General features: G+C 41.4%; 2 protein-coding genes across 10 annotated transcripts in view; both read right to left on the bottom strand.

Annotated features, from left to right (window-relative positions):
• LOC106607421 (pre-B-cell leukemia transcription factor 1) overlaps positions 1-2,982 on the bottom strand; it is a 49,626-nt gene extending 46,644 nt beyond the window's left edge. For 3 of the 5 annotated variants that reach the window (XM_014204347.3, XM_014204348.3, XM_014204349.3), the window contains exon 1: positions 1,561-2,982. In XM_014204347.3, coding sequence (XP_014059822.1) covers positions 1,561-1,739 — 179 coding nt within the window. In that variant the 5' untranslated portion in view covers positions 1,740-2,982. The remainder of the gene's footprint in view (positions 1-1,560) is intronic. The other 2 variants (XM_014204350.3, XM_014204352.3) reach the window with 1 other exon arrangement.
• A 2,318-nt stretch (positions 2,983-5,300) lies between these two features.
• LOC106607422 (kinetochore-associated protein DSN1 homolog) lies at positions 5,301-26,866 on the bottom strand. 5 transcript variants are annotated; one of them, XR_006770257.2, is made up of 11 exons: positions 26,423-26,760; positions 25,950-26,253; positions 25,583-25,656; positions 25,366-25,438; positions 23,592-23,679; positions 23,052-23,102; positions 22,898-22,969; positions 9,411-9,558; positions 9,048-9,142; positions 7,111-7,198; positions 5,301-6,170 (listed from the first exon to the last, which is right to left on the bottom strand). XR_006770257.2 is itself a non-coding variant. In XM_014204354.3 (11 exons), the coding sequence occupies exons 1-11, from the start codon at positions 26,805-26,807 to the stop codon at positions 6,064-6,066; spliced, it is 1,074 nt and encodes a 357-aa protein (XP_014059829.3). In that variant the 5' UTR covers positions 26,808-26,866; the 3' UTR covers positions 5,301-6,063. The 5 variants fall into 5 exon arrangements, 3 of the variants coding, with proteins under 3 accessions (XP_014059829.3, XP_014059828.3, XP_082832846.1); XM_014204354.3 differs by lacking the exon at positions 9,048-9,142 and adding an exon at positions 26,773-26,866 and having other exon boundaries at positions 26,423-26,456; XM_014204353.3 differs by lacking the exon at positions 9,048-9,142 and having other exon boundaries at positions 26,423-26,754.
• Between the last annotated feature and the right edge of the window lie 513 nt (positions 26,867-27,379).

Genomic DNA, 27,379 nt, shown 5'->3' with positions numbered 1-27,379 from the left:
GTTTTGCTTGCGTTGTAAAGCCTTTTGAAATCAGACAGTGTGGTTAGATTAACGAGAGTCTTGTCTTTAAAATGCTGTAAAATAGTCATATGTTTGAGAAATTGAAGTAATAGCATTTCTAAGGTATTTGAAAATCGCGCCGCTGGATTACACTGGCTGTTGCGTAGGTGGGACGAATTCGTCCCGCCTAGCCCAGAGAGGTTAAATTAAAGTGGTGATCCTAATTGACCTAAGACAGGACATTTTTACTAGGATTAAATGTCAGGAATTGTGAAAAACTGGGTTTAAACGTATTTGGCTAAGGCGTATGTAAACTTCCGACTTCAACTGTAACTGTACATCAAAACATGAAATCAGGCAAAGATGCCACGATGTGTAAAAACCAAAATGCAATGAGAGATGTTCTAATCTTGAGCTGTAAAATAGGAGCCTAATGTTAACCCTTTATAGTCCAAAGACCTTGGCTCTGCCAGCCAAAACAGCCAAATACTCCATCTAAACGTGAATAGATTCTCAATTGCGGTACGGTTCTAGAAACATAAAGCCGGCTTTCATATCACATTTTCACAAATGCTAAATGTACACTTACTGTACACTGCTTTAACCGGTTGTAACAGTTGCAGCCTCAGTATTTTTCAGTGACAACACGTTTGTGTGGCATCAGTCTTCTGTTTACACACAGGTGTTTGGAGACGCTGATAGCCAATAACTTGGAAATATGGCCCCGTGGAAACCCTAAAGCACAGTTTAAAAAATAAATTTAAAATCTTTTTAAGAAAGTGTGCGGTAATTTAACCTTTTGTTTTTTTTAAATTATTTATTGCTGCTATGAAAGATACAATCATTATGTTTCCAAAACCGTACCACAAGCGATGCATGGTACCGTTTTGCATATGCGTGGGGCTCTTAACTCCCCTGGCCAGAAGATACTGTCATCACTAGGCGTTAAAGGTGGTTAGCATCTATGAATGGGCTGGAGAGCTGCACTGAAAACATGTTCTTCTTCCTTGCCTTCAAAATTGGCAAAAAAGCCATAATTTTCCAAATTTGATGCTCCCTGACTGTTTAGCTTTCATTTTGGTGATTTGTTTGTGAGCTCGAAACAGTCAAGAAACTGTATGAATGTAGCTTCATTATCATTTATACACAGTTAAGATTTTGTTTTAGTAATTTAAAGTATTTTGACTGTTTTCCTCCACACAAAAATAAAAAAGATTTTACACAAAACACCTGCATGATTGGACCCCTCGCGGGCCGGATATGGCACCTGGGCCGTATGTTTGGCACCAATGGGCTAGGCTACAGAAATATTCTGTGTATGTGTGAGGAGCCTGCTTCTTTTATTCGTGTAGCCCACCATTAAATTATTAGTCAGATAATGGAATCTTCTGTTGTTGACAAACCACAAGTGACTGAATAAAGCAGCGTCCATCACAACAAAAATAGCCATAATTGTACTGTACAAGGCAACAAGCGAGCAACAGAACACAAGACGAAAGCATTAACAAAAACATATCGTCTCATCTTGGCTCCATATTTCCCTTGCAGCACGTTTCTTACCTGGCCTGCGCCTCGTCCAGGCTTTCGTCTGTGATGGCCATGATCTGTTGTAGAATATCCCCAATGTCTTGTTGAGGTTGACCGAGCTGTTTCCTAAGCGAATCTGGGTCGCCAACGTCGCCTTGTGATAACCCGCCGAGTCCGGCGAGTCCCGCCAGCATCCGCGTCTGATCATCCATAGCTACTTAAAAAAAAAACTAGGTCCTTTCCTCACAATCGAATTCACACAATTAGCCAGATAGCTAGCTAACAATGAAACCCCCAGCGCAAATCATACGCCACTGGCTGAGAGTAATTAATTACAGCCAGCTAACGTTAGTTAACCTAAAAAAAAGAATCCCAAAGCAGTTCCACATTCATAAACGATTTGTGCTGCTCGCCGATGTCAATAACCACGGTAAGCTACTATAGCGAATAAATGCTGCTAGCTAAGCAACTGGCAAGCTAGCTGTGTAGACCTAAGAAACATACAGGGGAAAAAAAGCAACGGACACATGCACTAAGTAGGGAGCTGGCAGACAGCGCCTCACGCTAAAACAAGAAAATCGTTCTGTCCCGCGAATAAAATATGCATTCAAAATAATGCGAAAAAAATACAAAACAAAATGTGGCAACACCTTGCTAGCTAGATGCATACATCGATAATCACACTTGCGGTGGTTCAAAGGGGTTATCAAAACAGAGTATTGTTTTCGCAGACTGGAAAAAGCTGCGCGAGGACCAGTGTGCGTCGTTCACATAACACCAGCTCGCGCTAGCTGGTGTAGCCAATTACCAAATTAGCTGGCTAAGTAGCCAGTTAGCTAGATACTTCAAGTGCAGAAAACAAACTCGTATGGCATCGGTAAAGAAAATAACAGAATTACTATAATTTGATAACACTACCTATGCAAATAACAGGCAACATGTGGGTTAATTTAGACAACTATGCTGGCGCAAGTAAATAACGCTCGCTAAGTTAATTAAAAAAAAAAAGTGGCTAACGATGTTATCGAGGACCACAATGCTAAAGCTCAAAACACAACTAACTAGTTGATGTGTGATAAAATAGAATCACATCATCGGTATCGCAACTGATTGATCAATTCCAAACAAAATGTAGCAAGTGGGCAATGCTAGTTTAAAAGGCAACGACGCTGGCATGCTAAATAGTTAGCTAACAAGATGATCACCCGTGTATTTTCACGGGTCCTCAGCTGGGACAGTCACTCTCCTCCCACATAAAAATCACGTTTGAGGAAAAAAATGTTTGCTGAAAGTTATAATGGCATTTCCCACCGGCCACCCACGGCAAGTTGAATTCCATTACACCCTCGGCTGCAGTAGAGTGTGTGTTTTCTCTGATTCTTTTATTTTTGCAGGACAAAGGTTAGCGTTTCCTCCCTTCTGCTCACGAAGCCACAACAAACTGACCATACAATATCGCGCATTCGATTCATAATGCTACTGCGTCACCGCCCCTAGGCTGTCAGATCGTATTGATGAGATATTTTCCTTCCATTTTATTGAAATATGTTCCTGTTTCATATAAACTAATCCAGGGCCACATGAAAAACTTCAGTCGGCTATTTTAGACTTTTGTTTTGAACCACTTCCCTGACATGCAGATGACCCATGTCATCTGTATGACCCTGAACAGTGTTAGCCCATTGAGCTCAGGCTGGCAATTAGGCATTCAGGTCACAGGCATGGTTCCTATTTACGCAAAAGATATTCATGGAAGCACTTCTGCTACAATAGTATACTGCCAAGAGGTCTTGACCTCAGTGGCACAGGTGGTACACTACATTTGCAGGGGGCAGATCAAGGGGTTGAGTTTGAATAAGGGGGTACTGTTTGGACTTGGCTGAGTGTCAGTCTGACACAATTGTAATTAGTAGTGTAAGCTTTCTTTACTGTCAAGATCACCTCAAGCCTGAACTGTCAATTGATTGAATTACCACCACGCTCAACCCATTGACCAAATCAATGACTGAATCATACAGTAACTGGGACCAATATTGAAGCCTCTCATAATTAATCTACCAAAAAATCGGTCAAATTGGAACAAATCAGACCATCAAATAGGCCACTATTAAACTGGATGTGTTCAGAAACATCCAATGAATGAAACTTCCTATGTCTTTTAGTGTGAGAAATATGGACAGCACAGATTCATTTTTTTTCTGCAAACGTGGACGATTTTGCTGTCATTTATCACTCAGATGAGAGAGCAGCTCCACTATATAAATTGGGAGACTGGATAGACATGGAGGAGAGAAGGCTGACTGCTGTGCTGGAATGATGGGTGTGCACACCACGAAGGGGAGTGCACAGGACAAAACTGGATGTGGATTATGCTGACGCTCAGCACATCCCTCTTCTACAGTCTATGCCTAATCAATCTGAAGTTAGAGAAGGGAGAGGGGGTAGATTTTATAAAGACCTGGCCTAACAGGGAGAAAATCATTTTTACAGAACCAACAGGCATTTACACATCAGAAGTAGGCCCAGGCCTGTTATGGGTCACAAGAAACCATCACGTTTAACCCTGTTTATTTGAGTACATTTTTGGTCCATTTGCAAACTCTATATTGTAAGAGTAATGTTAATCAGTGATGTCAACACATCTAAATAAACTATACATGATCAATAAATAATAAGCTAATCCATATGTTGTATCTAGTTCTGTATTTTCCTATTTATATCCTGTTTATTCTGTGAATGTTGTTTTCTTCAGTGCCTGAATATGTGACTTGACTTCTTTCAATTTGTAAGCAGGAGAAGCCCTCTCTCGTTCTCATACCACAAGCATCCAGCCTTATTTTAATCTAAATAAGAATCAATCTCTTGCCGTGCACCACCCTCCCTCCGTGATTCCCCAGCTCTCACGGTCACAACCTCACTTTTCTCCCACTCCTCCTCTGTCCTTTCTCTCATTCTTACCATGCACCCCCCCCCACTGCAAGAACAGCCCACAGAAAATACATATGTTTGTAATACAGCAATAAATAAGATGAAATATCATGGTGATTTGAATCAGTAGGCACCTTTCCTATTTGGTGGTCAGAACTTGAGCCTGTCTGATTCCTTTTACACAATTTCTTAAACAGACATCACACTGTTCATGCAAGTGTAACCCTATTGACTGTTAAACTTCTCTGAGGAAATATTCCTCGTCGGGGCCACATTCAGTTGTTCATCATGTTTCTCCTGGTAAGAGGAAGGCTCAAGGCTCAACCTCATAACATGAAAGATGGTGAGAGAAAACTTAAGATGTGAGAGTGAATGAGATTGAAAAAGGAAGAAAGGGGGGGGGTTATGAAACAGGCATAATAGGCATAATGTCAGGCCTTCGTTCTGCGCCAGTGACCCGGTGAAAGGAGAGGGAGGGAGTCAATATGAGGTGGGGGAGGGGCTTCCTCCCTGATGGACAGGAGAAGGGACAGAGGAAGACATAGCAGTGCTGGAGGAGAGAAAAGAGGACTGAATCTCTGGACAAAACAGAAAAGATTGAGGGATAAGAAAGGGACAGGGAGTAAAGTATTATACATATGATACAAGGGTGTGTTGAGAGAACTAACAAGTTGTGTGTACAGAGAATACTTCCCCTTGTTACACACTGAAACCAATAGATGTTTCAAAGGAGTTGGGATGGAATAATGTTTCACATTTCCTTGTTTATGAAGGGTTAAAAACAAATACAGGATTGGACCTGGTTTTAAAACAACTGATTCAATGGTCAGAAAATACAAGACAAATTCAGATAATTACTGTTTAATAATAAATAAATAAAAAAGTAAATCATAAAAAAAAATTACAAGAAAAACAGACAAGACTGTACAGGAAAATAAAGGAAAGCAGGTATCTTACAAATTAACTCCAAAATGCATCCACTGCAAGTGAATATTTTCTACATCTTTTACTGTAGGTGAATATTCATTAGCTATTTAAATAAAGGGTGAGATCGCCCTCTGGTGGCCAACAGCATACGTTTTGTAGGGAGACCGGCATACGTTTTGTAGGGAGACCGGCCTCCGTCCCAAATGGCACACTATAACCTATACAGATGGTCAAAAGTAGTGCACTATATAAGGAATGGGGTGCCATTTAGGAGGACTAAAAGAGTATAGTGGTGGAATAGAATTAGAATAGATAGAAAGTTATAGTTGAAATAATCCACATTTATCCCATGAAGAAAGATACCATAGAGACTTATTTACAAACACAACCACACAAGGCACCACAGAAAACAGCTAAGTTAGGGAGCCATGGGTACAGAGTTAAGACATGACATAAATACTGGAAATACAGAAAAAGCCAGACTGATCTTTCTCATAGGTCATTCACTGAGTGAACCTGGACGAGACCAAAGGTCACAATAGAGTCTGTGCTATTAAAGGTGTGCTTTGTCCTGCTTGTACAAAGCCAGAATTCAGTTTGCTTAGTTATCTTTTTTTGCCATGAAAAATCTAGTTTGGTTGTACCATGATACTGTATTGTGATAACCCTAAAACAGAGGTACTAGAATGATACAGTGGATGATGTGTTGGTTGATACAGAGGATACGGGTCCTGCCAGTAGATCCCTGACTGGGTCAGAGGAGAGATCCTGGAATCCCACATCAGCCGCTGATAGGAGCAGATGTACACACTTAATACATGATCACAACAAATACATTTAATAAACACAACAAAGAGAATATACTCACTAGGCGGCAGGTAGCCTAGTGGTTAGAGCGTTGGACTAGTAACCGGAAGGTTGCTAGATCGAATCCCCAAGCTGACCAGGTTAAAAAAATTTTTTTTTTTAAATAGGTTGTTCTGCCCGTGAACAAGGCAGTTAACCTACTGTTCCCCGGTAGGCCGTCATTGAAAATAAGAATTTGTTCTTAACTGACTTGCCTAGTTAAATAAAGGTTAAATAAAAACATAAATCAACTCAAAACAATTGAAGGGGCAGCACAGTTAAAAATGTGATTTTCCAATTTTTAAATTCTTCCACACAGAGGTCGAAATAACACTGAAATTGTTAAAATTATGATAATGCCCTTTTTGTAAGAGCGGTTTGAAAAAAAATGCCTGGAATTTCAGCCCGTTCAGGTGGGATGGAACTTTTGGCCCACATCATGACTTCACAAGGTCATCTGCCTATAATAGACCAATGACTGTTCATCTGGGAAAGGGGGTAGGCTCTAGACCATCCTATCAGGGATGTGTATGCAAATATCTTAAAATTTGCTTCCTAACACCCACAAGATCAGACTGAACATTTCAACAGCCAAAGGAGGCGCAGGGAATAAAATGATAAAAATATCTGAGTTATTTTTCATTAAATAAACAGTGATATATTAGACATAGTGATGATTTAAAAATCAAAATAAAGACTGCACGAGGTCTTTAATAAGTCCAAGAAGTGTTCAGCAGGGAGAAAACATTTTGAAACAGAATGAAAGGGGAAGGTACTACCTAAATTGAAACAGATTTGAATTTTCTGTTGCAAAGGCTCTGCCCTACTGAACACGACCCTGAGAACCACTACACCCATCCATCCAGACAGACATGTCCTTACCCAATCTCCTGCTTGTCTCCTTCACCAGTAGCTGAGACTGTTCCTGTATGGACAGCAGCTCCCTGATCATCTTACACTGGGTGTCCATCTATGGAGGAACAGATTTTTTTTGTATTACGTGTATAGCTAGCAAACCACATTTTAAGAGGGTGATATAAGCTTTTCACAACTTGAACAGTAATAAACACCGGCCTTCGATATGCACCCATCTATAACAAAAGCCAGGGCTGCACCGTGGTTGAAGCAAATAAACGCTCGGGCTAGGCGATATGGCCAAAATATGTCACAATACTTTATTTACATTTTAAAAAATATATATAATTTCTAAATATGCTTTATGAGTAGTGCATGACTAGCATGGCAACATATGAATTCTAAGTGCTTTAATGGGCTTTCTCCATTTTGGTTGAACAATATAAAACAAATCAAACTTCAACCAAAATGTTGAATATAGTGACTGGGCACTTTGAATACAGTGTTTGACATGACAAGGAATCAAAAAGCCAGAGGGGTTATTGTGACAGGGTATGAACCAAATGTTGGTCAGTGTTTTCCAGTGGATCCTAATTAGAGGTTACATTTCATGCGCTCTTACTTGATGGAGCTAAAATATTAAATGTGTTTTACAATTGGAACTTTATTTAACTTGGTAAGTCAGTTAAGAACAAATTCTTATTTACAATGACGGCCTACACCAACTAAATCCGGACGACGCTGGAGCAATTGTGCGCCACCTTATCACGGCTATCCCCATCACAACTAGTTGTGATACAGCCTGGAATCGAACCAGGGTGTCTGTAGTGACGCCTCAAGCACTGAGATACAGTGCCTCAGACCGCGGCGCCACTCGGGATCCCAGGCGTTGCCTATTCCTCTCAGATTTAGAATATACCATTGTACAAACACACTGGTATCAGCACAGATAGATATTCCACCGGACATATAAATGTGAAGCATCCGCTTGGTGTTTCCACTCACTGGAAGCCCACTGGCCAGCAGTGGGAGAAGATGGAACTAGATTGATTTTGGCTGACATTCTACAAATGTTCTCATCAATGGAACATTTGATCTCAATACAGTTCTGTTCCCAAAACTATAATCTGTTATGAACAGAGTGGACTACCCTTTGCAAAAGTAAAAAAAAAAAATATATATTGTTTAGAAGGAGTGCAAAGGGGAATTGAGTTATTGCACATGCGCACTTCAGAGTAGGCGCTCCCTTACGGAAATATGCAGATGCATGTTAGAACGCGCCAATAGGATCTCGCTAGCTCGTGCTTGGCTCTGCCCACTATGACTCAACTGTTCCCATTGGAAACGACAGGCTCTGGTCCATCTGGGTTTAGTTGTAAAAAATCTTTGGTATCAGGCTAGCTCGCCAGCTTAGCGATTCGCGGCTCACACAATTTGTTTGAGGCACAATTCTCTGTTTGCAAACACTAAGATACAAACTAATAGTGTAATTGTAGAACGTTTGTGGATTTACATTATGAGCAAAGTGGAAAGCAGTATTGTTGTCAACATCTTGTTGCATCTGCAGCGTTGACCATGCACAGTTACTGTGAGTGAACGGCTAGTATACCAGTATATAGTAAAATACAGTATACCGCCTAGCCCTATCTCAGGCTACTAATGGACGTTTTATGTTAGATTCATTAACACAGCAGCTTACCGATCATTGCACCTGTACACAGCCCATCTGTAAATAGCCCTCCCAACTACCTATATGGGGATGCCCATATTATTTATTTTTTGCTCCTTTGCACCCCAGTATCTCTACTTGTACATTCATCTTCTGCACATCTATCACTCCAGTGTTTAATTGCTAAATTGTAATTATTTCACCACTATATGGCATATTTATTGCCTTACCTCCCTAATCTTACTACATTTGCACACACTGTATATAGACTTTTCTATTGTGTTATTGACTGTACGTTTGTTTATCCCATGTGTTGTTTGTGTCGCACTGCTTTGCTTTATCTTGGCCAGGTCGTAGTTGTAAATGAGAACTTGTTCTCATCTGGTCTCCCTGTTTAAATAAAGGTGAAATACAAAAAAAATTGACATCAATGCATGACTAAGTGAAAATTTGACTTAAATGCAAGTTAAGATATGCCCAATAGAACATTTAAATAAACTCCAAAAAGGCCTTTTTCCTGGACACAAAGCCAAATACTGGACTACAAAACTATTACGACAGAGATTCTCCATTGAGCTTGCTTTTAGTCTAGGACTAGGCCTAATATGTGTCCAAGAAACCGTCCCCAAATGGTATAATACTAGTTTGTCCATATTACCACTATGTCCATAGTGGACAGTACAGTCTGCTGTCTGCAGAGCAGGCTGTGGTAATCAGGTTTGTTCTGGATGAGCTGGCTCTGTGAGGACTGGGCCAGGCAGCTAGCGTCTAACATCACCCCCTTCTCCTGGCACTGCTCCACTTGCCTGCAAAGGGAAAGAAGATGAGATATACCGACACATTTACACTAGGCAAAAACCATGGTCCTAAAATGGGCTGTAGCCAACTCTTGTGTCGTTATCATGCCATTCTGAACAATCATTGGGGGTAGATCAGCTTTAATATTACAGATAGATGGTAGCTTCCATCAATGTAGTTGTCTGCATAACTTCCAATGCTCCATCCATATCCATTTTACACACACACACACACCACACACACAGTACCAGTCAAAAAGTTGACACCTACACATTCAAGGGTTTTCAATTTTTTACTATTTTCTACATTGTAGAATAACAGTGAAGACATCAAAACTATGAAATAACACCAATCAAAATATATTTATATTCTTCAAAGTAGCCACCCTTTGCATTGACAGCTTTGCACTCTTGGCATTCTCTCAACAAGCTTCACCTGGAATGCTTTTCCAACAGTCTTGAAGGACTTTCCACGCATGCTGAGCACTTGTTGGCTACTTATCCTTCACTCTGCGGTCCAACTCATCCCAAACCATCTCAATTCTGTTAAGGTCGGGTGATTGTGGAGGCCAGGTCATCCGATGCAGCACTCCATCACTCTCCGTCTTGGTCAAATAGCCCTTACACAGCCTGGAGGTGTGTTGGGTCATTGTCCTGTTGAAAAAACAAAATTATAGTCCCACTAAGCACAAACCAGATGGGATGGCGTATTGCTGCAGAATGCTGTGGTAGTCATGCTGGTTAAGTGTGCCTTGAATTCTACATAAAAATCACTGACAGTGTCAACAACAAAGCACCCCCACACCATGCTTCACGGTGGGAACAACACATGCAGAGATCATCCGTTCACCTACTCCGCGTCTCACAAAGACACGCCGGTTGGAACCAAAAATCTCAAATTTGGACTCAGACTAAAGGACAGATTTCCAACTGTCTAATGTCCATCGCACGTGTTTCTTGGTCCAAGCAAGTCTCTTCTTGGTGTCCTTTAGAGTAGTGGTTTCTTTGCAGCAATTCCACCATGAAGGCCTGACTCACGCAGTCTCCTCTGAACAGTTGATGTTGAGATGTGTCTGTTACTTGAACTCTGCAAAGCATTTATTTGGGCTGCAATATCTTGAGGCTGGTAACTCTAATGAACTTATCCTCTGCAGCAGAGGTAACTCTGGGTCTTCCTTTCCTGCGGCGGTCCTCATGAGAGCCAGCTTCATGGTTTTTGAGACTGTACTTTGAAAATTATTGCATTTTTCCGGATTGACTGACCTTCATGTCTTAAAGTAACGGACTGTTGTTTCTCTTTGCTTATTTGAGCTGTCCTTGCCATAATATGGACATGGTCTTTTACCAAATAGGGCTACCTTGTCACAACACAACTGCTAATGCTCAAACGCATTAAGGAAAGAAAAACAAATTAACATTTAACAAGGCACACCTGTTAATTAAAATGCATTCCAGGATGAGAAAATGCCAAGAGTTTGCAAAGCTGTCATCAAGGCAAAGGGTGGTTACTTTGAAGAATCTCAAATATATTTAACAAGCACTTTTTTGGTTACTAAATGATTACATAGGTGTTATTTCATAGTTTTTAATAGGGATGCACAATATTTAAAAACAAAAACAATTCGGTAAACAGGGGAATCGGCCGATATTATCTAAAATGCCAACATCGGTATCGGCCACATGTGTAGTTTAACGCCAATGTGCAAAACCAATGTCAAAGCTGACGTGCATACCTATATACATGACGTAATGACTGCACATAAAATGTAACGCTACACATGCAACCCAGCATTCCTAACCTAGCCCACAATGTCTGCTGTGTGGATCGAGCAGTCAACAAGTCGAGCAGTCATTTGAAAGCGTAAGAACACTTCAGCGAGACAACTCAAAGGCGAAACCCATTAACACCAAGATAATGAAATTCATTGCCCATGACAAGAAAATGTTCTCTGTCATGGGTGATGTTGGCTTTCGCGACTGGTCGAGCACAGGTACACACTAACGTTACCAAGTGCGCAATTTTTCAGATGTCGCCCTACCGGAGTTAAGTTACACAGTAATAGCGTCACTTCTATTAGCTTCACGACATACTATGGAACGCCATTTGGGTCTTTGTGTGTCAAAAAAGATAAACATCAAATAACACTATGACGTGTTAAATAAGCTTTTAATTTGACATGACAAATAACAGTTCTATTATATAATTGTGTGTTCTGAATTTGCACGTGCAAGCCAAGCGCCACCACTACTATCAGTAGCACTGTCAAAACTTTCCAAAAAGCAAACAGGCCACGAACGACGTGTTTACAATACTTTATAGCGTACGCGGTATTATTTGTTCGGCTAGCTTCATCTGGCTAGTGAGGCTCGACCGGACTGGGTTGTGAAGCTAGCCACAATAAGGATTAGGCACAATAGTGGAATTTGCAGACTGCCTTCAAAATAAAAGTACATATTTGAAAGCGATGCAGAAGGTTACGATTGGTGGAATCATGCCATATTTAGACTAGATAATGTTAAACAAGGTTGTGAAGCAATGAAATGGGGTATCAGTCTAAAATCGGTGACACCCACAGAACACAACTGTGAAGAGTTTACTCAAATATTAGCGTTGTAGGTCTTATTACGGGACATCACCTTCCCAGTCAACCTATTGTGTGTATTGACATTCATATTGCACTGTACAGCTTTACCTAAGGATTGGGGATCAATGAAATGGGGTATCAGTTTACGCAATACCCAAGATTTTTTCCCAGCATCTTCCTCAGAGTTATCAGACTCCAAAACATCCATGCAGTATTGTTTTCCCCCTCGGGAATAGTGTTCAATACACATAGGTTGACAAATGTGGCTCAATTCACTTGTTTCAGAGTCCCGCAATAAGCTCTAGGACGCTAATGTTCTCTGGGTGTCACTGAGTAGACTGATACCCCGTCATTGATCCACAATCCATAGATAAGGCTGTATAGTGAAATAAGTATGCCCCAATGCAATTCTGAAGTATAATACATCCAGTTTATTTATTTAACCAGGTAGGCTAGTTGAGAACAAGTTCTCATTTGCAACTGCGACCTGGCCAAGATAAAGCAAAGCAGTTTGACACATACAGAGTTACACATGGAATAAACAAAACATACAATCAATAATACAGTAGAAAAATCTATATATAGCATGCACCAATGAGGCAGGATAAGAGAGGTAAGGCAATAAATAGGCCATGGTGGCAAAGTAATTACAATATAGCAATTAAACACCGGAATGGTAGGATGTGCAGAAGATGAACGTGCAAGTTGAGATACTGGGGTGCAAAATGAATAAATACAGTATGGGGAAGAGGTAGATTGGATGGGCTATTTACAGATGAGCTATGTACAGGTACAGTGATCTGTGAGCTGCTCTGACAGCTGGTGCTTAAAGCTAGTGAGGGAGGTAAGAGTCTCCAGCTTCAGAGATTTTTGCAGTTCGTTCCAGTCATTGGCAGTGGAGAACTGGAAGGAGAGTGCCAAAGGAAGAATTGGCTTTGGAGGTGACCAGTGAGATATACCTGCTGGAGCACGTGCTACGGGTGGGTGCTGCTATGGTGACCAGTGAGCTGAGAACGCGGGGCTTTACCTAGCAGACTTGTAGATGACCTGGAGGCAGTGGGTTTGGTGACAAGTATGAAGTGAGGGCCGGCCAACGAGAGCACACAGGTCGCATATGGGGCGTTGGTGACAAAACGGATGGCACTGTGATAGACTGCATCCAATTTGTTTTTACATTTTAGTCATTTAGCAGACGCTCTTATCCAGAGCGACTTACAGTAGTGAATGCATACATTTTTCTCCGTACTGGTCCCCCGTTGTTGAGTAGTGTTGGAGGCTATTTTGTAAATGACATCACCAAAGTCAAGGATCGGTAGGATGGTCAGTTTTACGAGGGTATGTTTGGCAGCATGAGTGAAGGATGCTTTGTTGTGAAATAGGAAGCCGATTCTAGAATTAATTTTGGATTGGAGAAGTTTAATGTGAGTCTGGAAGGAGAGCTTTCAGTCTAACCAGAGACCTAGGTATTTGTAGTTGTCCACATATTCTAAGTCAGAACCGTCCAGAGTAGTGATGCTGGACGAGCGGGCAGCGATCGGTTGAAGAGCATGCATTTAAGAGCAGTTGGAGGCCACGGAAGGAGAGTTGTATGGCATTGAAGCTCATCTGGAGGTTAGTTAACACAGTGTCCAACAAAGGGCCAGAGGTATACAGAATGGTGTCGTCTGCGTAAAGGTGGATCAAAGAATCACCAGCAGCGAGAGCGACATCATTGATGTATACAGAGAAGAGTCGGCCCGAGAATTGAACCCTGTGGCACCCCCATAGAGACTGCCAGAGGTCCAGACAACAGGCCCTCCGATTTGACCTACTGAACTCTATCGGAGAAGTAGTTGGTGAACCAAGCGAGGCAATCATTTGAGAAACCAAGGCTGTGGAGTCTGCCAATAAGAATGTTGTGATTGACAGAGTCGATGAATACGGCTGCACAGTAATGTATCTTATCGACGGTGGTTTTGATATCGTTTAGGACCTTGAGCGTGGCTGAGGTGCACCCATGACCAGCTCTGAAACCAGATTGCATAGCGGAGAAGGTACGGTGAGATTCGAAATGGTGGGTAATCTGTTTGTTAACTTGGCTTTCAAAGACCTTAGAAAGGCTGGGTAGAATAGATATAGGTGTGTAGCAGTTTGGGTCTAGAGTGTCTCCCCCTTTGAAGAGGGGGAGACTTTCCAAGCGGCAGCTTTCCAATCTATGGGAATCTCGGACGATACGAAAGAGGTTGAACAGTCTAGTAATAGGGGTTGCAACAATTTCGGCAGATCATTTTAGAATGAGAGGGTCCAGATTGTCTAGCCCGGCTGATTTGTAGGGGTCCAGATTTTGCTGCTCTTTCAGAACATCAGCTATCTGGATTTGGGTTAAGAAGTGGGGGAGGTTTGGGCGAGTTGCTGTGGGGAGCGCAGGGCTGTTGACCGGGGTAGGGGTAGCAAGGTGGAAAACATGGTCAGCCGTAGAAAATGCTTATTGAAATTCTCAATTATTGTAGATTTATCGGTAGTGACAGTGTTTCCTAGCCTCAGTGTAGTGGACAGCTGGGAGGAGGTGCCCTTATTCTCCATGGACTTTAGTGTCCCAGAACTTTGAGTTTGTACTACAGGATGCAAATTTCTGTTTGAAAAAGCTAGCCTTAGCTTTCCTAACTGCCTGGTCCCTGACTTCCCTGAAAAGTTGCATATCACAGGGGCTATTCGATGCTAATGCAGAACGCCACAGGATGTTTTTGTGCTGGTCAAGGGCAGACAGGTCTGGAGTGAACCAAGAGCTATATCTATTCCTGGTTCAACATTTTTTGAATGGAGCATGCTTCTTTTAAGATGGTGAGGAAGGCACTTTAAGAATAACCAGGCATCCTCTACTGACGGGATGAGGTCAATATCCTTCCAGGATACCCCGGCCAGGTCGATTAGAAAGGCCTGTTCGCTGAAGTGCTTTAGGGAGCGTTTGACAGTGATGAGGGGTGGTCGTTTGACCGCAGACCCATTACGGATGCAGGCAATGAGGCTGAGATCTTGGTTGAAAACAGCAGAGATGTATTTGGAGGGCGAGTTAGTTAGGATGATATCTATAAGGGTGCCCGTGTTTACAGATTTGGGGTTGTACCTGGTAGACTCACTGATAATTTGTGTGAGTTTGAGGGCATCAAGCTTAGATTGTAGGATGGCCGGGGTGTTAAGCATGTCCCAGTTTCGGTCACCTAGCAGCACGAGCTCAGAAAATAGATGGGGGGCAATCAATTCACATATGGTGTCCAGGGCACAGCTGGGGGCAGAGGGTGGTCTATAGCAAGCGGCAACGGTGAGACTCGTTTCTGAAAAGGTGAATTTTTAGGAGTAGAAGCTCGAACTGTTTTGGTACAGACCTGGATAGTAAGATAGAACTCTGCAGGCTCTCTCTGCAGTAGATTGCAACACCGCCCCCTTTGGCAGTTCTATCTTGGCGGAAAATGTTATAGTTAGGGATGGAAATTTCAGGGTTTTTGGTGGTTTTCCTAAGCCAGGATTCAGACATGGCTAAGACATCCGGGTTGGCAGAATGCGCTAAAGCAGTGAATAAAGCAAACTTAGAGAGTAGGCTTCTAATGTTAAGATGCATGAAACCAAGGCTTTTACGGTTACAGAAGTCAACAAATGAGAGCACCTGGGGAGTAGGACTGGAGCTAGGCACTGCAGGTCCTGGATTAACCCCTACATCACCAGGGGAACAGAGGATAAGTAGGATAAGGGTACGGCTAAAGTCTATAAGACTGGCCGTCTAGCAAGTTCGGAACCGAGAGTAAAGGGAGCAGGTTTCTGGGCACGATAGCATAGATTCAAGGCATAATGTACAGAAAGGTATGGTAGGAAGAGAGTACATTGGAGGTAAACCTAGGCATTGAGTAATTAAGAGAGAAAGTCTCTAGAGACGTTTAAACCAGGTGATGTCATCGCATATGTGGGAGGTGGAACAACATGGTTGATTAAGGCATACTGAGCAGGGCTAGAGGCTCTACAGTGAAATAAGACAGTAATCACTAACCAGGACAGTAATGGACAAGGCATATTGATATTAGGGAGAGGCATGCGTAGCCAAGTGATCGTATGGGTCCAGTGAGTGGTTGGGCTGGCTGGCTGGGGGCACGTTGATTCAGACAGTTAGCAGGCCGGGGCTAGCAAGCTAGCAGAAGGGCCTTAGAGGGACGTCGCGATGGGGGAAAGTATGTTTTTGCCTCCTCGAGCGGTGACGTCGATAGACCAGTCGTGGAATTAGTAGGGTTCAAAGTACCAGAGGGGTCCAAGTCCAATTGTCAAAATGGGTATAGTGGTCCAAGTAACTGGCCGATGGATCAGCTAACAGTCCAATATGCTCTAGATAGCTAGCAGGCCACGGTTAGCAGAATGGGCCTTCAGGGGACGTCGCGCCTGAGGGACCTGTTGGGATCCTCGGCAGATTATGTCGGTATTCCAGTCACGTTGCGGTTAGCTAGCTGCAATGAATCAGATGAAAAGGTTCAGAGTTTGCGGTAGGAATCTGGGGATATGGAGAGAAAAATAGGTCCGGTATGCTCGTTTGAAACACGTTGTACGAACTGGCGAGAGCTTTCTGAGCTAAAGGTTAGCTGATGACCGCTAGCAGTGGTTTGCTGACTGATAGCTGATAAGCTAGCTAGCTTCAGTTGAGGTATTCCAGTTAGAAAGTAAATAGAAATAGTTTAGAAAACAAAAAAACAGATCCAAACCACATTGGGTGAGGCGGGTTGCAGGAGAGTATTTTGAAGTTGAGGTTTAGGAAAAATATTTTAAAAAATGCGAAGAAAAAGATATATACATGGGACGAGACAAGACAAAGACGTCTGACTGCAACGCCATCTTGGATTCCTTCAATGTGATTTCAACAGATGTCAACTTTAACTTAACAAAATTATCTTTTGTTGATTTTATATAAAACATTCCAACCACGTTTAGCATGATGCATTCAATTATGGCATAATTGTATTAATTTGCATCACTGTCAATGACACTTATTTTGAAGGCTAACCGCAAAGTCCACTATTGTGGCAAATCCTTATTGTGGCTAGCTTCACATAGATGGGTCCGACCACCATAAATCAAATAAGAACTGTCTTATAAATTAGGGTTATTTTAGATGACACCTAGCTATATAGCTAGCTAGCTAACTATAACTACTGAAACAAATGTCGTTTTGCTATGTTTTTGGGGAAGAACATTGTTTGCATCCATGACCTTGCTAGCTTTTTTATTTTATTTTTTATGACCAGCACCGTAGGTGAGCGAGACAACTTTACCAGCATCATAGCATACGTCGCAACGAATCGTTGTGATATGAAATACCAGTGAGTGTAATCAATGTGAAATAACTAAATTTAAAAAAATTATGAACTCGTTAAATTATGTGACGTGCTGATTCAGGTCCTGATTGGTCAACAAGCTGATTTGACAAGCAAAGACCCAAATGGCGTTCATTAGAAATCCTGATTGAGAATGAAACGACTTAACAAATGAACAACGAAACAGCCCAACAAGTGAAAGAAATAGGTTTTGATTATGTTTTACTGGTAATGGGGACATACGTAAATGCCAACAGAATAACTTTTTTGGTCAGTGTGGTGTGTGTGTAACCTTATTTATTTAAATAGGCAAGTCAGTTAAGAACAAATTGTTATTTATAATGGACGGCATACCCAGGTCAAACCCGGACGATGCTGGGCCAATTGTGCGCCGCTCTACGGGATTCCCAATCACGGCCGGATGTGATACAGCCTGTATTTGAACCAGGTGACGTAGTGATTCCTCTTGAATTGAGATTAGAAGTCGACCGATTATGATTTTACAAGACCGATACCGATTATTGGAGGACCCAAAAAAAAGCCGATACCGATTAATCGGACGATTTATATTACATATCTGTAATAATGACAATTACAACAATACTGAATGAACACAACGTAATATAATACATATATAAAATCAATTGTGTCCAATAAATAATGAAACATGTTCAATTTGGTTTAAATAAAGCAAAAACTGTGTTGGAGAAGAAAGTAAAAGTGCAATATGTGCCATGTAAAAAAAGCTAACTTTTAAATTCTTTGCTCAGAACATATGATAGCTGGTGGTTCCTTTTAACACGAGTCTTCAATATTCTCATTTAAGAAGTTTTAGGTTGTAGTTATAGGACTATTTCTCTCTACACCATTTGTATATCATATACCTTTGACTATTGGATGTTCTTATAGGCACTATAATATTGCCAGTCTAATCTCAGGAGTTGATAGGCTTGAAGTCATAAAGTCGCTGTATTCAAGCACTGAAGGCTGCTGGCAAAAGCAGGAAAGTGCTGTTTGAATGAATGCTTACGAGCCTGCTGCTGCCTACCACCGCTCAGACTGCTCTATCAAATCATAGACTTAATTATAATGTAACACACAAAAATATGAGCCTTAGGTGAAACCCGGAAACGACCATTTCGAAAACAAAATGTTTATTCTTTCAGTGAAATACGGAACCGTTCTGTATTTTAAATCGAACGGGTGGCATCCATAAGTCTAAATATTGCACAACCTTCAATGTTATGTCATAATTCTGGCAAATTAATTACGGTCTTTGTTAGGAAGAAATGATCTTCACAGATCGCCAGGTGGCCCAACTGCTGTATATACCCTGACTCTGCTTGCACAGAACGCAAGAGAAGTGACACAATTTCCCTACTTAATATTGCCTGCTAAAATGAATTTTTAACTAAATATGCAAGTTAAAAAAATATATATTACACTTGTGTATTGATGTTTATGGTTAGGTACATTGGTGCAACAACAGTGCTTTTTTCGTGACTGCGCTTGTTAAATCATCACCCGTTTGGCGAAGTAGGCTGTGATTCGATGATAAATTAACAGGCACCGCATTGATGATTTGCAACGCAGGACAAGCTAGTTAACCTAGTAGTATCATCAACCATGTGTCGTTAACTAGTGATTACGTGAAGATTGATTGTTTTTTTATAAGTTTAATGCTAGCTAGCAACTTACCTTGGCTCCTTGCTGCACTCGCGTAACAGGTGGTCAGCCTGCCACGCAGTCTCCTCGTGGGGTGCAACGTAACCGGCGTCCAAAAATGCCGATTACTGATTGTTATAAAAACTTGAAATCGGCCCTAATTTAAAAAAAAATATATAAAAAAATACAAAAAAATAAAATTAATTAATTAATAAAAAAAAAAAAAAAAATTAAAATCGGCCATGCCAATTAAATCGGTCGACCTCTAATTGAGATGCAGTGCCTGAGGCCGCTTCCTCCATGTGTGTGTTAACTATTTAACTGTACTAGAATGCTTAAAAGGCTGCTAAAAGTTTTTATAAAAATAAAACATTTAAAATCGGTATGTGTTTTTTTGGCAAGGAAAATATTGGATATCAGTATATGCCAAAATTGTCATATCGGTGCATCACTAGTTGATGTCTTCACTATTATTCTACAATGTAGAAAATAGTAAAAATAAACAAAGAAAGCCTGGAATGGAGTAGGTGTGTCCAAAGGTATGACTGGTACTGTATGTATGTATACACAGCCTTTTAAAAATATATTTTCCTTCATTAATTTTTCGACTAACCCTCCCTTAATTGCAGTAAACTACCGAACAGCACTTAGGCTTCTACTTCCAGCTTACACACACACACAAAATTGGAAGACCCATTTGTGACCAAGCTTCAACTTCCTGACTGATGTCTTGAGATGTTGCTTCAATATATACACATAATTTCCCTTCATGATGCCATCTATTTTGTGAAGTGCACCAGTCCCTCCTGCAGCAAAGCATCTCCACAACATGATGCTGCCACCCCTGTACTTCACAGTTGGGATGGTGTTCTTCGGCTTGCAAGCATCTCCCTTTTCCTCCAAACATAATGACGGTCATTATGGCCAGACAGTTCCATTTTTGTTTCATACGACCAGAGGACATTTCTCCAAGAAGTACGATCTTTGTCCCCATGTGCAGTTGCTAACCGTAGTCTGGCTTTTCTATAGCGGTTTTGGAGCAGTTGCTTCTTCCTTGCTGAGTGGCCTTTCAGGTTATGTCGATATAGAACTCGTTTTACTGTGAATATAGATACTATTGTACCTGTCTCCTCCAGCATCTTCACAAGGTCCTTTGCAGTTGTTCTGGGATTGATTTGCACTTCTCGCACCAAAGTACGTTAAGCTCTAGGAGACAGAACACGTCTCCTTCCTGAGAGGTATGACGGATGCATGGTCCCATGGTGTTTATACTTCCGTACTATTGTTTATACAGATGAACGTGGTACCTTCAGGCATTTGGAAATTGCTCCCAAGAATGAACCAGACTTGTGGAGGTCTACAATTGTTTTTCTGAGGTCTTGGCTGATTTATTTTGATTTTCCCATGATGTCAAACAGAGGGGCACTGAGTTTGAAGGTAGGCCTTGGAATACATCCACAGGTACACCTCCAATTGACTCAAATGATGTCAGCCTATCAGAAGCTTCTAAAGCCATGACATTTTATGGAATTTTACAAGCTGTTTAAAAGGCAGAGTCAACTTAGTGTATGTAAACTTCTGACCCACTGGAAGTGTAATACAGTGAGTTAAGTGAAATAATCTGTCTGTAAACAATTGTTGGAAACATTACTTGTGTCATGCACAAAGTAGATGTCCTAACCGACTTACCAAAACTGTAGTTTGTTAACCTCCCTGGGCAAGGTGGGACGCTTGAACAACAATGTTGTTTTGGTTCCAAATAATCCATAGTTATATTGAAATAGCTCCGTTTTATTTGTGCGTTCAGGTCAGTATCCGAAGGGTGACGCGCGAGCGCATTTCGTGACAATTTTTTCAAAAATATTCCATTACCGTACTTCGAAGCATGTCAAACGCTGTTTAAAATAAATTTTTATGCGATTTTTCTCGTAAAATAGCGATAATATTCCAACCGGGCAACGTTGTATTCATTCAAAGAGAGAAAGAAAAACATGGAGTCTTCTCGTGGACGCGCATCTCCAGTGTCATTGTTCCCTGCCTGACCACTCACAAAAACTCCTGCTGTTTTTCGCCCAGAGACGTCATTCCACTTTCTGGCGCCTTCTGAGAGCCAATGGAAGCCTTAGAAAATGTCACGTTACAGCAGAGATGCTGTATTTTTGATAGAGATGCCACAGAAGGAGAACAAATTGTCAGACAGGGCACTTCCTGTATGGAATCTTCTCAGGTTTTGGCCTGCCATATGAGTTCTGTTATACTCACAGACACCATTCAAACAGTTTTAGAAAATTTAGAGTGTTTTCTATCCAAATCTACTAATTATATGCATATTCTCGTTTCTGGGCAAGAGTAGTAACCAGTTTAAATCGGGTACGTTTTTTATCCGGCATGCATGTATAAGATTCTATTGGTTGTAAGATTTTTGTTGTGTATCAGTTTTTAAACCTTGTGCCATGGAACCGGTACATAAAAAAATAAAAAATAATCTCTTCCCAACTATTTAGTAACCTATATGGCACAGATGTGAATTTTGGGGTCCTTAACTGAAACTGGTATATTTTTTATTTAACACAACGTTCTTTAATGCAGGATCGACAGACTAGTTCCTTACTTATTCCCTTCCACTTGCCTCTTCCATTTTTGCAGAAATGCTGCAATTAGTTAGTTGTAATTTTGGGTAGAGCAGACATTTCCATATATTTTTGTTAGCTGTATGTGCGACAACTCCACCAGTCCTATTTATTCTATAATCTTTGTAAATTTAACTTAAAACATTTTATTGAAAAAGGTTTTTAATCAATTAGTATATTTAAGTTGAACCACAATATTTGTTTTATGATTGGTCTTTTCTGGTGGATTAATTTTGTCTGGCTTGTCATTCCAAATAAAATGTAATATTTTTTGGCCATATAATTTAACAAAAAGCAGGTCTCTAGGTGTAGGCAAGACCATAAGCAAATAGGTAAACTGGGATATGACTGAAGAGTTAATCTGGGTGATTATTCCAGAAATAGACAGGTGTTATCCTTATCATGGTAGCAAGATATTATCTATATTTTTGCTAACTTTCTATTAAAAAGATATTGAGTGAGATCATTTTCTTTCTTTCAGGACATATATACCGAGTATGTCCAAATCCCCATCAGACCATTTTATTGGTAAACTACATAGTAATGTAAAAGTTAAAAAAAATTGTGCTCAATCATAATTTGGTTTTAATCCAGATATACTTTTTCTTAACATAGATCCTCTATGAGGCTGTGGAGGGATCCAAATTGTGGATTTAATAGGAAACATGACCTTTGTTTTCAAGCCCTGGATTACTAACCCCTTAATATTATTGTTGGATCTAAAATTTTAACAGCTAACATTTCAGTGGCAATAATAAATAGATATGTTGATAGTGGACAACCTTGTTATACTCCTCTTGACAGTTTAAAACTTCCTGAGAAGTAGGCATTATTTACTATTTTACACATAGGGTTACTATACATATCTTTAACACATTTTATAAAAAGAGATTCTCCAAAAATTGAAATATTCCAGGCATTTATATATAAACTCCAGTCGTACTTTATCAACACCTTTTCAAAGTATGAATACCAGGCCTGGGTATTGATAGCTGACTTTGGCTAATGCCCAAATTGGACTGAAGCACCAGGCACATGAGAAGAAAATCACTTTGACAACCTGACACTTGGAGCATGGTGAGTGCAGAACGAGAGTGAACAAGTGCATGTAATTTGTGTGTGTGTGAGAGAATGTGCTCACCTGGCCAATTCTTGAGCTTTACTCCGGTGCTTGTCTAACAGGGACTCCCAAGATGCCCTCTCAGCCTGCAGCCTGAAATCACACAGGTGGAATAAAAATAGACAATATTTATTCACTACAGGCACACACACACAGTGATGAGGAAGTCAGTTACCTGTGTATAGCCTTCCTGGTCTGCTCCATGGTGTTCTGCATTGCAGTGTCACTAGCGAGAAAGAGAAAGTGAAAAGGGAACCATAACAGATGACTGAATGAATACAGAAAGGGCTGAACTAGAAATAAAGGACAATACAGATGAATGACAGCCCTTTTTCCTCTAGGGCTGTGCCGATACCAGTATCGCAATATATTTTCCATGCCAAAAACGAAAAGCCTTCCTTTAAAAACCTGCTGTATGTCAAATATTGTGTGCTATAGCTTGGTGGGGGAGAACTCTGGATGACATGATGCTGCTTGTTTCCAACATTAGGGTTGTTTTCCGAAAGAAGTTAAATCTGTTTCCTGTTTTGTTTCCTTGCCACGATACTCGGATCATCCCGGCTCCATTTTTGTCATGTTAAAGGATCAGGAAGAAAGAAAATCAGTGCTGGAATAATAAGGGTAAAAGAGACTGCTCAGGAAAAATGTAAGTATGTTTAAAGACGTTAAGTCAGTGAACAAAATGAGGTTGAGGGCTGTGACGAGACAACATTACCTGGCTGTGCTAGTGGGAGGTTGCTGACACTGCGGCTCACTGCGTCGGTCTTTGGCCAGGCAACACCACCCCTTCTGTACTGCCTCCACTGAGACAGGGGAGAAAATGGTAGTTACGAATTTTTTACATTATTAGACAACACTTAAAGTGAATTCGGAAACTATACAGACCTTAACTTTTTCAACAACTTCTTCCGTTACAGCCTTATTTTAAAATTAGTTAAGTTGTCCCCCCCAATCAATCTATACACAAACAGAGCAAAAACAAGTTTGTAGAATTGTTTGCTAAAAAATAAAGACATTAACATAAGTACTCAGACCCTTTTCTCAGTACTTTGTTGAAGCACCTTTGGCAGCAATTAGAGAGCCTAGAGTCTTCTTGGGTATGACGCTACAAGCTTGGCACACCTGTATTTGGGGAGTTTCTCCCATTCTTCTCTGCAGATCCTCTCAAGCTCCGTCAGGCTGGATGGTGAGTGTCGCTGCACAGCTATTTTTTCAGGTCTCTCCAGAGATGTGCTGTTGGGTTCAAGTCTGGGCCACTCAAGGACATTGAGACTTGCCCAAAAGCCGCATTATCTTGGCTGTGTACTTAGGGTCCAGTGGGAAGGTGAACCTTCACCCCAGTTGGAGGTCTTGAGCAGGTTTTCATCAAGGATCTCTCTGTACTTTGCTCCGTTCATTATTCCCTCGATCCTGACTGGTCTCCCAGTCCTTGCGGCTGAAAAACATCCCAACAGCATGAAGCTGCCACCACCACGCTTCATTGGGATGGTGCCAGGTGGAATCCAGAAGTTACACTTTGCATTCAGGTCAAATAGTTCAGTCTGGGTTTCATCAGACCAGAGAATCTTGTTTCTCACGCACAGAGTCCTTAGGTGCCTTTTGGCAAACTGTCATGTACCTTTTACTGATGAGTGGCTTCCATCTGGCCACTCTACCAAAAAGGCCTGATTGGTGGAGTGCTGCAGAGATGGTTGTCCTTCTGGAAGGTTCTCCCATCTCCACAGAGGAACTCTATCAGAGTGACCATCGGGTTCTTGGTCACCTCCTTGACTAAGGCCCTTCTCCCCCAATTGCTCAGTTTGGCCGGCCGGCCAGCTCTAGGAAGAGTCCTGGTGGTTCCAAACTTCACCCATTTAAGAATGGAGGCCACAGTGTTCTTGGGGACCTTCAATGTTGCAGACAATTTTTGGTACCCTTCCCCAGAGCTTTGCCTCGACACAATCCTGTCTCAGAGCTCTACGGACAATTCCTTCAACCTCACGGCTTGGTTTTTGATCTGACATGCACTGTCAACTGTGGGATCTTATATAAACAGGTGTGTGCCTTTTCAATTGATTGGACATGATTTGGATTTACCACAGGTGGACTCCAATAAAGTTAAACATTTCAAGGATGACCAATGGAAACAGGATGCACCTTAGCTGAATTTTGAGTCTCATAGCAAAGGGCCTGAATACTTATGTAAATAAGCTTTTTCTAAAAACCTGGTTTCACTTTGTCATTATGGGGTATTGTGTGTAGATTGATGATTTAAAATATTTTATAGATTTTAGAATAAGGCTGTAACGTAACAAAATGTGGAAAAATGGAAGGGTCTGAATACCGTCCGAATGCACTGTATGCCTACTGCAAGGCACACAACTTAAGCTCCATTCAAAATACAGCACCGAACCGGTAGGGGGCAGAAGTAAACATTGGATGTTTTTTTTGCTGGATGTTACAATCCAAAACCATTACTTATTTGATAGACGTACCAGGATCCTACCAACCTTGCGTCTGAAGTGACTCTAAACTGCCGTTGGGTGTCATGCTCAGTGAGTCTTGTAACTTCTTGACTGCCAGCTGGAGACAAACAGGAGAGAGATGGGACACAAAGACAGCTAAATTGTCAGCCAGGATCACAGACATTGAAATAACCTCCAGGTTGAAGTTAGCCTGACTTTCAAAACACACAGACACTAGCGAATTGCAATCACTTAAACATACCCTCATAGAAGCCTCCATCAGTTTCTCTAGCCTCTCCTCCTCTGGTAGGGATTGGCTGATTGACCTGCATATAGCTGGATAAGAGGCATTTAGACAGAAGCTTAGCATTTACAGGTTACAAGAGCGCATTTTGTAAATCACTTGGCACAATTGGGGCTTCCGTCTCATACTGCCATTCATTGTTTTTAAGGGTCAACCTGGGATAGGTGGCTGACTCTAGCCATAGCTTGGAAAGAGTATATGTTTTACGGCTCAAGAAGACGTAAACAATACTCTCTATCCTACCAGACGCTCTGGCTAGTGTCACTCATCCCAGACACCACAGCCAATGTTGTCGATATTGAAAAATACGGGACTCGGGTCTCACTCTGGGAGGTGTTGGGGAGGGAAGGGAGAGAGCGTCGGTCCCTGGTCGACCTCCTCCAGGATTTCCTTCGCGCGCTGCTGGGGCTCAACGACCGACCCTCTGTTAGAACACCCCCCTCAGGATCCCTTTGATGCCCCTCTTCTCCAAAACACGGCTCCATCTGTACCTCTGTTGTTTCTGACATCTGGATGTTGGTGGAGGCAGGAGTGTGTCTGCAGGGAGATTTGGGGTGAGGAGCTGCTGGGCTTGGACTCCCAGGGCAAACTCTTTTGAGTCCCCGCTGAGGCTTTTCTTCATCGTGGGCCTTGATCAACAGACAAAGTGGGCTTTTAGATCATTCGTATGTTATCGTCAGTGCTATGCTAACTTCATCAGCTAGCTACCATTTTAGTAAGGTTATATTATGTATATTGGCCCTTATGTGCAACCAAAACCGCTTAGACCACAACACAATCAGTTGTTGATTGTCTTACCTTCTTCTGGTGCTCAGCAGAGCTGTCGCAGCTGCTGATGACGTCAATGGAAAAAGAGAGAAAGATGAACATAACCACATGAGCATAGTTTATGTTGAAATGGCTAGTTAGCGGTCTATAGACGTGGCTACCACTAGGACTACTTTAAAATAGGGGGTGTTGCCGGTGTTAGCTAGTAGCTAACGTTACCCGGGCAGAGGTCGGAAGTTAACGTTAGCAAGCTCCTCCTTTGATGTGAAACAAAATACGACCCTCTGAGATAGCGCGCTAATTCCACCCAATTCTTCACAGCAAACAAGTGAACTTCAGGAAAACTTTCAGAAACGTTATTAACTAAAAAAGATACAAACCTTTCCGATTGCTTTCCAGAATGAATATCCGCCATATTTATTTTAAAAATCTACCCGCGCTCAAACAAAATCGTCCCCTCCCATTTACAGATATGCATGTCGGGAAATGTAGTGTTGAGCGACGTGGCCCACTAGGAGCATCTATGCACTACTTTGGCTCTAGCTACCATTTCTCTGCATGAACCGTCCCTTAAGCAGTTTTTTGGGGGGGGGAGGGGGGACGAGTTGCGTTCTACTCCTCTCAAGATAACCAAAGTGTTACCATAATTCAGCTTTTGAAACAACCCATAGTTTTTAGCATGGTTTGGCACCAAATGGAATCGTTATTATACTTATTATACTGAACAAAAAATATAAACGCAACAAGATTTTACTAAGTTATAAGGAAATCAGTCAATTGAAATAAATTCCTTAGGCCCTAATTTATGGATTTCACATGACTGGGAATACAGATATGCATCTGTTGTTCACAAAAAAAATGTAAAAGTAAGATGGCACCGACAGACATGGAAGCTCTGCTTCTAGCTCCTAAGCAACTTTGCAGACAAGCGTTTCGCTACACCCGCAATAACATCTGCTAAATATGTGTATGCGACCAATAAAATGT

The sequence above is a fragment of the Salmo salar genome, chromosome 06 (genome assembly GCF_965601325.2).
Source record: "Salmo salar chromosome 06, fSalSal1, whole genome shotgun sequence".
Taxonomy (NCBI): Eukaryota; Metazoa; Chordata; class Actinopteri; order Salmoniformes; family Salmonidae; genus Salmo; species Salmo salar.
This window is presented reverse-complemented; position numbering and strand designations above follow the sequence as displayed.

Excerpts from the sequence above, each read along its gene's own strand:
- LOC106607422 (XM_014204353.3), bottom strand. The coding sequence starts at position 26,494 with ATGTTCATCTTTCTCTCTTTTTCCATTGACGTCATCAGCAGCTGCGAC. Across the intron at positions 25,657-25,949 it reads CCTCCCCAACACCTCCCAGA|CTATATGCAGGTCAATCAGC; the intron begins GTGAGACCCGAG and ends CCTCTTATCCAG. Across the intron at positions 6,171-7,110 it reads GGAGACAAGCAGGAGATTGG|CGGCTGATGTGGGATTCCAG; the intron begins GTAAGGACATGT and ends TGCTCCTATCAG.